This window comes from Balearica regulorum, chromosome 29, assembly GCF_011004875.1.
Source record: "Balearica regulorum gibbericeps isolate bBalReg1 chromosome 29, bBalReg1.pri, whole genome shotgun sequence".
Lineage (NCBI taxonomy): Eukaryota > Metazoa > Chordata > Aves > Gruiformes > Gruidae > Balearica > Balearica regulorum.
This window is the reverse complement of record NC_046212.1, coordinates 1,660,968-1,669,309: the sequence shown is the minus strand read 5'-3', so window position 1 is coordinate 1,669,309 and position 8,342 is coordinate 1,660,968. Positions and strand designations below refer to the sequence as shown.

Below are 8,342 nucleotides of genomic sequence, written 5' to 3'. Positions count from 1 at the left end.
ACAGAGTGTGTGTCCCCCCCCCCCGCACCCCAACACCCCACTTCCCTCCTCAGCAGCTCCCTGCTCTTCTCTAACAGCGTAATTGGGTAATTAGCAGTAATTAGCCTGACTGGGTGGAGATAAGCCACATGGGGAAACCGCAGCCAGAGCGGGCACCCCAGCCCTGCAGAGCCCCCCCCAGCCCAGGCTGCGGCTCTCTGGGGGGACGAGGCTGCGGGGGGCCCCAGCCAAGGCCCTGGGTGCTCAGCGCCATGGGGGGCAGGCGCTCTGCCCCACAGCGCATTCAGGGGAGCCCCATGCTGAGGTGTTGGGGGATCCCCACATACTGCCTCGCCTTCCTTCTCCACCCAGGGCAGGAGCAGCCCCCCAGCCTGGACTCGGAGAGGGTTTACAGACAAAACAACATTTAATTGTTCCGGCCCCACGGCCCTGACTCCCACGAGCAGCGGCTGCCAGCACGGCAGAGCCAGCCCGCAGCCCTGTGCCGGGAACAACACCCGCATTCAGCCCCTGCTCCCTGCGGCCGGCGGACGAACGGCCCCAGCGTGTCCTTGTGCACAAGGGGGGGGGGGGGGGGGGCAGCAGCTCCAAGCAGGGGGTGCTCCCCAGCCGGGATGGAACCTCCACCCCACTCCCAGCCCCTCGTGAGCCCCACAGCCTGTGCAAAGCGAGGGGTCCTGTACAACTGCAGGGCCACGTCGCCCCGGACCCCTCAAAGCCGCTGCTGTGGTCTGGGGGAAGGTCCCATGGGACGTCGGCCCCAGGCAGGGCTCACGTCAGGTGGCAGCCGGTCAGTCTGCTGTAGGTGTCATCTGCCTGGTCCATCTCCTCGACGATCTTTGTGAAGATCACCTGGGGATGAGGGGACATCAGCCCCAGCACCCAGGAAGAATCTGTCTCCCTGCCCCAGCCCTGACTCTCCTTGACCAAGGACTTGAGGAAGATGGTCCCCCACGATTCTGCCAGCTTCTTCCCTTCATCCATTTTCACCTTCCGGCCGGAGGCACAGCAGGATGGGCCACTGGGTCCTCAGGAGGGGGGACGGGCGGATGACACGACAGCAGGAGGGGATGGGACCCCCAGAGCCCTCCTTACCCCTGCAGGGACAGGTCTGCCTTGTTCCCCACCAGCACCACGGGCACGCTGCAGGCATGGGAGGGGTGAGGGCCCGGCCCCTCCAGGCACTGCCCTCCCTGGGAGGGTCAGCACCTACTGCATCTTCCCCCAGCTCTCGCACTGCTTGTTGTGAAGGGTCTTCACCACCTGGAAGCTACAGGGAGATCCAAGCATTGCCCCCGCCGGGGTCCGCCGAGGGGACCCAGCCCCAGCGGCATGGGGGCGACCCAGCAGGGAGAGCGGCTGCATCCCTAACGACCGCAGGGACGTCACTGAGTAGGGACGTCACTGAGTACGCCAGGACGTAGTTGTGGATGCTGATGACAAAGGAGTGGGGCAGGATGGTGTACTCATCCTGGAGGAGGGCAGGAGCAGTGCCAGGGGTGGCCCTGGGGCCAGCAGCCCCTCACCCCCCCTCCCGGGTCCCCCACATTACCTGCCTGGCTGTGTCCACCACCCGGAGCTAGAACTCATCCTTGCCCATCACCACCATCTTGTAGGCTGCAGAGGTGGCACCAGGTCAGTGGAGCTGCCTGGACACACACCCCCCCACCCACACCCCCCCCGGGACCAGCCTCCCCTCCACCCCACTCCGGGGGTGCCTCAGACCCCAGCACAAGGTTTTGGGGCACAGCCCAGAATTGGGGACACATCTGTCCTCATCCCCCATAGCCCCACAGAGACAACAGGAAGGGGGACCCCAGACAGGCAGCTTCCCCCTCCCCAGCGTGGCACTCACTGCTCTCCACCGCGGGCTCGTAGCGCCCCACGAACTGCCGGGCCAGGGAGGTTTTGCCCGGGGGGGCAGAGGGCCACCCCGGGGGGGGGAAGGAGCCCGACCCGGGGAAGGGAACCGCCTCGATGCCTCTGCGCTCACCAGCCCTTCCCGGGGTGCGGAGCCGCCACGCTCCGAGCCCGCGGCGGCGGGAAATCACCCACGAGGGGCCAAGCACAGCCCCACCCCGTGCGCCGCCGGTCCCGGGCAGTGCCCTGCGGGGCAGCCCCGCTCCCACGCACCACCCCGGGCAGGGTCCCCTCGGAGCAGCATGAGGCAGAGGGGGGCGCCCGCCCCCCCCCGCACTGACCCACGCCGCGGTACCCGCGGACGAGCACCCTGACCGGCGGCACACGGCGACATAAACCGGCGGGGGCGGTGCCGCCGCCACTACACCGGCTGCCCCACGTGACCACAACATCACCCTCCCGCTCACTCTCATTGGCCATGCGGCACAGAGGGGGCGGAGCGCGGCGGTGGCGCAGGCGCACTGGCCGCCGGGGTTCCATTCATGAAAACGGAGGGAACGGCCGGGGCCACGTGGTGGCCGCACACCTGAGCAGGCCGGGGGGGGCCGCCCGCCTCCTGCCCCCACTGCCCCGGCCCGGGGACCCTCGGGGACCCCTGGCAACACCCACTCCCACCTCCTGCCCCCGAGATCCTCACCCCAGCCCCCCTGGGACCCCCCAGCCCCCCCGGGATACCCCAGCCCCCCCGGGATATCCCAGCCCCCCCTGGGACCCCCCCAGCCCCCCCTGGGATACCCCAGCCCCCCGGGATACCCCAGCCCCCCTGGGACCCCCCCAGCCCCCCCGGGATATCCCAGCCCCCCGGGATACCCCAGCCCCCCTGGGACCCCCAGCCCCCCCGGGATATCCCAGCCCCCCTGGGACCCCCCCAGCCCCCCCCGGGATACCCCAGCCCCCCGGGACGCCTGCTCGCAGCCCCAGCTCCCCCCCGCCCCGGCCCCCCAGCCAGGCTTTGCGCAGCCCCCCACTCCCAGCCGCGGCTCCAGCAGGGCCATAGAGTCTCTTTATTTATCCAAACAATTAAATAGTAGTTTGTTGGGGTTTGGGTTTTTTTTTTTTTAAACAGAATTGGTTAAAAGCAGGCTGCCCCCCCCGCCCCACAGGGCAGGCCCCACTGCCTGGGCGGGCAGGCGTGGGGGACATTTATATTACCATTTATAAATAGAAAAATAAAACTCTCAAGCAGGGTGGGTTAGCGGTTAGCACGGTTAGAGCCGGGCCGGCGCAGGGTGCCTGCGCCCGCAGCAGACACCCTGTCCAGCCGCCCCGCAGCGCGGAGCTGCACGGGGACGGGGACAGGGACGCAGAGGGTCAGACCCAGAGCTGGGGGACTGGCAGGAGCTGCTGCCAGATGCTGATTCAGCATCCCGCCTTGGGCTGGATGTGGCCCCAGGCCAGGGCAGCAATCCCAGCCCCAGCAGTTAATAAAGCAATAAATACAGGGGGAGCGTGTGAGGGTTCGGGGCACGGGGACCCAGCCAGGCACTTGGCAGTGCTGGGGGGGGGTGGGGGGAGTTCAGGACAGGGACGGGGCTGAACCCAGGGCCCTGGGCCACCCCATAACACCCTGTCCCAGGGACCCCGTCCCCACCACCCCACGCCCCTGGGCAGCGCTCAGCTGAGAGGCACCCCAACCTCCCCGTGGGGCCCCAATCCCTCCTCCCTGGGTCCAAGGGGGCCCCAAGGCCGGAGTCCCCCGTGTCCAGTGTGCGGCATGATCTGCAGTGCGGCGACTGGGGGGGGGGGGGGCTGGGGAGCCCTACGCCTGCAGGGCCTCATGGCCCAGCACGCCCCCCGCCAGGCGGTAGAGCAGGCGGGAGTACCAGTGCATGCCCGCCTCCGGCACGGTTCCATTGCCTGCCTCGGCTCGGGCAGGCAGCAGCGAGAGGAGCCCGTGGAAGAGGCGGAGAGGGGCAAAGGCGCGGTGGGCCCAGCGGTGGCTCTCCAGGACAGCATAGCAGGATGCCAGCACCCCGTTGACCAGCAGGGTCCCATGGGAGGTGAGGGGGGCGAAAACCCCCACACCGTCCTCCCGTGAGACCCGCAGCACCCGCGCGGGGCGCAGCCCCTGCCCGCCGGCACCGTGCGCCAGCACCGCGTCGCCCGGTCGCACGCGACGCGCAAAGACGGGCAGGAAGGTGGCCGTGCCGTTGGCCGCCCCGCGGGCTGTGAAGACCAGGTGGGATGGGGTGAGGAGCAGCCGGCGCGCCGGGCTGGCCGTCTCAATGGCCACGAAGGAGGCGCGTTGGCCCAGGTCACGGTCAAGGAAGAGGAGCACCTCGGTGGGCACCAGGCGCCCGCCTGGCTCCGCGCCCAGCACCCAGTCACCCTGGCGCAGGTCGGCCAGGCCCCGGCGCTCGCCGCTCCGCAGAGTCACGGTGGCGTGGCCGGGGAAGCAGCCGCCGGTGCGGACAGCCAGTGAGTTATCTGGGTGGAGAGAGAAAGCCGTGGGTCCCCCGTCCCTGCCGGTCACCTCCACCAGCCGCCACCTCCAGAGGGGAAACGGCCCTGAGCGGAGCCGCCCCCCGGGGCCCCCAAACCACCTCCGGAACAAAGCGGGTATTTTCCAAAGCCCCCCCAGTTCCTGCACCCGGCTCCCAGGGAGGCCGGGTGCTGCAGGGCCCCTTTGTCTGCCCCGCACTGACGCCCTTTGTTCGGGGCTAGGAACGGTGACATTTACGGCCACTTTCAGTTTCTGTCGACTCTCATTCTGAGCCGGCCGGGGGCTGCCAGCCAGAGCAGCTGTGGGGCTGGGGGCTGCGGGCTGGGCTGAGGCTGTCTGGACCGGCTTAACAATCCTCGCTGTGCCCCGCACTGGGAGCTGAACTGCGAGGGTGGCTCCAGCCAAGCAGAATTTGGGGGAGGAAGTGTGTTTTTTGCCAATCTGGTGGCCGGAAAGGCTGGGGGGAGCTGGGCTGGGGCCAGACACGGGCTGAACCCGCTGGGGCCGGACACCAGCCGGAGCAGGGCTGCATCCCACGCGGATCTGGGATGCCAAGGAGGAGCAGAGGGGCTGCGGGGCCACAGGGTGGGATACTTATGGGGACAGCAGCCCCCCGCTCTGGCAGCACCCCCCCCCACCCCGTGTGGTACCTGCTTTGACGGAGACATGGACGTGTGCCTTGGACTCGTAGTAGACCCAGTCGAAGCCAGCCTCCACAGCCAGGCGCGCCAGCATGCCGTACTTGTGGCGGTCGCGGTCAGAGGTGGTGATGTCCAGCGCCCGGCCCTCGTAGTGCAGCGAGTCAGGGAGGTGGTGCCCATCCTCATCCCAGCCCTCCGTCACCCGCAGCTTCACCCCCGGCCACATGTTCATCACCGCGATGGCCAGCGAGTTCACCCGCTCTTTGCAGCGCTGGGGGAGGACCAGCACCGGTGTCACCCCCAGCCCCGCTGCAGCACCTGGTCCACTCCCCACGGGGTCCTGCACGCAGATGGACAGACAGACACCAGCCCTGCGTGGGGCTTGGAGGGAGGCCAAAGGGGCTGCTGCTTGGGAGCAGACAGGTTGTTCCCCACCCCCCCGGGCAGAGAGACGGGCATGGCTGAACTGCCCCCCCCCCCCCCCCCCCCCCGGCTGGGCGCAGGTTGAACGTTAACGTGCCCCAGGGTCCCGTGGTGGAGCCACTTCCCGGCATGGGCAGCCAGGCACAACGGGCAGGGGACCGGGCTGGGGACCGGTACAGTGTCACCTTCCCCCCGGCTGTGGCTGTGACTGATTAACCCGGTGGAGGGGCTGGGGGGCAGAGCGGGGGGTGCAGCTGATCCTGAAGCAGACCCGAGTCCCGGAGCAGCACCGGGGGGGGGTCAGCGCCGGTCAGAGAGGGCGGGGTGGGTAGCAGGGTCTGGGGAGGGACATTGGGGGGGTCCGGGTCTCCAGTGCCCAGAGCCGAGGGCGATGGCAGGGGATCCCGGGCGGCTCCGGGGTCCCTCTCCCCGTCAGCAGCGGCAGCACCTACGTGGGGTGTAGGGGTCGGAGCTCCCCCCGTCCCCCCCCAGGCAGCCGGTGAGGTCGCAGCGTCCCTTCACGCCCCGGTGCCCCCCGTGCAACAAAGCCGCTCCCGGCAGCGCGGGGCCGCGGGGGCGGGAGTGCGGGGAGCGGGCCCGGGGCGGCCGGGCCGGGGAGGCGGCAGAGGCGGGGGGGCAGGAATGCGCCCGGCCCGGCCCGGCCCGGCCCGGCGACAATAGGCGCCTTCCAGCCCGGCGCTGACCTCAGGCCCCGGGAATGCCGGCACGGCCACAAAGGGCCCTTTCAGCCGCCCGCACCCCGGGCCGGCTCCGCGCCCGCGGCCCCGCCGGGCCCCGCCGCCCCGGCCCGCAGGAGCCACCGGCGCCGCCTGGACCACTCGCCAGCATCCCCCGTCGCCATGGCAACCGCGAGCATCCCGGCGGGGCGCGGCGCGTCCCGGGCTACCGCCGCCCCAGACCTCCCCCGAGGAGACGGGTGCCGCGGCCGCCCCGTCCCCGCTGAGCCGCCCCGCCGGCACCGGCCCGGAGCCGGGGCGCGGGGTCGCTGGGGAAGCGGAGCCGCCGGTACCCCGTGCCCTCGGGGCGACGGCCGGACCCCGGCGCGTCCCCGCCACGTTAATCCCCGACGGCGGGTCCTTAATGCTCAACGCGGCGCGACCGCCCCGTCCCGGGGCTCGGGTGCTACCGCGCCGCCGCCAAGGGCCGGGGAACCGCGACGGGGACCGGGGCGAGGCACCGTCCGGTCCGGGGGGAACCCTGCGCCCCGGGAGGCTCCGTGCGCCCCGGGGAAGGTCCGTGCGCCTCGGAGAGGGTCCGTGTCCCCCGGGAAGGGTCGGTGCGCTCTCGCCCACCCCCCGCCGCCCCCGCCTGCCCGCGCCCCCGGGAGCGAGGCCGGGCCGGGCCGGGCGCAGCCCCCACCTCGGTCATGAGCCGGTCCGCCCCCGTGTTCTCCTCGTCCTTGAAGATGATGTCGGGGTTGTAGTTGGGCACCAGGTCCCTGAAGCGCTCCGAGCCCCGCAGCACTTTGCCCTCCGCCTTCCCGCTCGCCCCCAGCGTCTGCTCGGGCACGTTGGGCACGAACTGCTTGTAGAGCAGCGGAGAGAGCTGCCGCCGCCCCAACCGCCGCCGCCCCACCGGGCCCCGGCCCGGGCCGCAGCCCAGCGCCGGCGCGGCCAGCAGGCAGGCGGCGAGGCCGAGCAGGCCGAGGGCGAGCGGGATCCGCCGGGGCATCCCGGCCGCCGGGCCCCGCTGCCTCCGCGGGCCCAGCTCAGTCGCCGGGGGCACGGGCGGCCGGGGCGGGCATGGTCCCGGTGCGGCGGCCCCGGGGCTTTTAGAGGGTCGCGGTGCCAGGGGCGGGTCGGCGCCGTTTCCTTCTCACACCCACGGCCCCGTCGCCGCTGCGGGATCCGCGGCCGCCCGGGACGACTGACACCCCCCCACCCCCCCCGCCGGTGCCGCCACCCACTCGGAGCGCGGCGCCCGGGCACCGGGACTGCCCCCTCGCCGCCGGCTCCGCGCCCACGGGGCCGGCACCCCCTCGCCTGGCGCTGCACCCCGGCCCTGGGGACTCCCCGACCCAGCCCGAGCCTGGGGGAAAGCCCTCCTACCGCTGCGGCACCGGGCACCGGCACCCTGCTCCGGGCACTGCCCCGGCACCGGGCACCCGGCTCCCGGCGCTGCTCCGGCACCGAGACCCGGCACCCCGCTCCTGGCCCTGCCCCGGCACCCGCACCGGGACCTGACCCCGCGCCCCGATCCCGCCCGTCCTCGCCGTCTGAACCCTGCGCTCCGGTACCGGCTCCCGGCACCGCGCTCCGGTGCGGGGACCCCCGCCTATCCCGGTCCTAACGCCGCGCTTCTGGTCCCGGGACCTGTCCCCCCTCTCTCCTGTCACCGCCTCTCGGGATCGGGGACCCCCCCTCCCCTCTCCTGGCGCCGGTCCCTCTTCTCCCAGCGCTGCCCCTGGCACCGGGCACACCCGTTATCCTAACGCTGCGCCGCCGGTACCAGCACCTGCTCCGTCCCCTGGCACGGCCTCGCTCCCGGGACCCGCTTCCTGGCACTACCCCGGTACCCCCCTGCTCGGTCCGACCCCCCGGTACCGGTGCCGGCTCCCCTGGGTGCCGGTCAGCACCGTGTGCTGCCCGCAGCCGCCCCGGCCGGGCGGCCCCCACCTGCGGCCGCTCGGCTCCGGCACTGGGCAGCCCCGCCGGGCCCCGCCTCGGACCCGGCCCCCGGGAGCGGCGGGAGCGGCGGCCACATCCCCCGGGGCCGCCCCCGCCGGGGCCCCGCCGCGCTGCCGTGCCCCGAGCGGCCCCTCTGTGCCCCGGGACCGGAGAACCTCCGGGACCGGGCTCCGCCAGGGCCCGAGGAACCCCCGAGGCTGGGACCGGGCTCCCTCGGGGCCAGGGGCACCCATGGGAACAGGGCACCCCTAGGACCGGGCTCCCCCC

General features: G+C 72.3%; 2 protein-coding genes across 3 annotated transcripts; both read right to left on the bottom strand.

Annotated features, from left to right (window-relative positions):
* Positions 1–109: 109 nt before the first annotated feature.
* Positions 110–2,340, bottom strand: RHEBL1 (RHEB like 1). The gene is given in 6 exon segments (XM_075737570.1): positions 110–1,028; positions 1,096–1,270; positions 1,406–1,471; positions 1,553–1,617; positions 1,856–1,983; positions 2,216–2,340. Coding segments are annotated over 6 exon segments (816 nt in total). The 3' UTR covers positions 110–771.
* A 550-nt stretch (positions 2,341–2,890) lies between these two features.
* On the bottom strand, positions 2,891–7,336 carry DHH (desert hedgehog signaling molecule). 2 transcript variants are annotated; one of them, XM_075737803.1, is made up of 3 exons: positions 6,808–7,336; positions 5,014–5,344; positions 2,891–4,347 (listed from the first exon to the last, which is right to left on the bottom strand). In XM_075737803.1, the coding sequence occupies exons 1-3, from the start codon at positions 7,117–7,119 to the stop codon at positions 3,680–3,682; spliced, it is 1,311 nt and encodes a 436-aa protein (XP_075593918.1). In that variant the 5' UTR covers positions 7,120–7,336; the 3' UTR covers positions 2,891–3,679. The 2 variants fall into 2 exon arrangements, with proteins under 2 accessions (XP_075593918.1, XP_075593919.1); XM_075737804.1 differs by having other exon boundaries at positions 5,014–5,275; positions 6,808–7,335.
* Between the last annotated feature and the right edge of the window lie 1,006 nt (positions 7,337–8,342).

Bases quoted from the DNA above. Each gene is read 5' to 3' on its own strand.
- DHH (XM_075737803.1), bottom strand. From the start codon at position 7,119: ATGCCCCGGCGGATCCCGCTCGCCCTCGGCCTGCTCGGCCTCGCCGCC. The intron at 5,345-6,807 runs GTGGGGGCTGCG...ATCTGCGTGCAG, and splicing joins CGGACCGGCTCATGACCGAG to GACCCCGTGGGGAGTGGACC. The intron at 4,348-5,013 runs GTACCACACGGG...CTCTCCACCCAG, and splicing joins CCATGTCTCCGTCAAAGCAG to ATAACTCACTGGCTGTCCGC.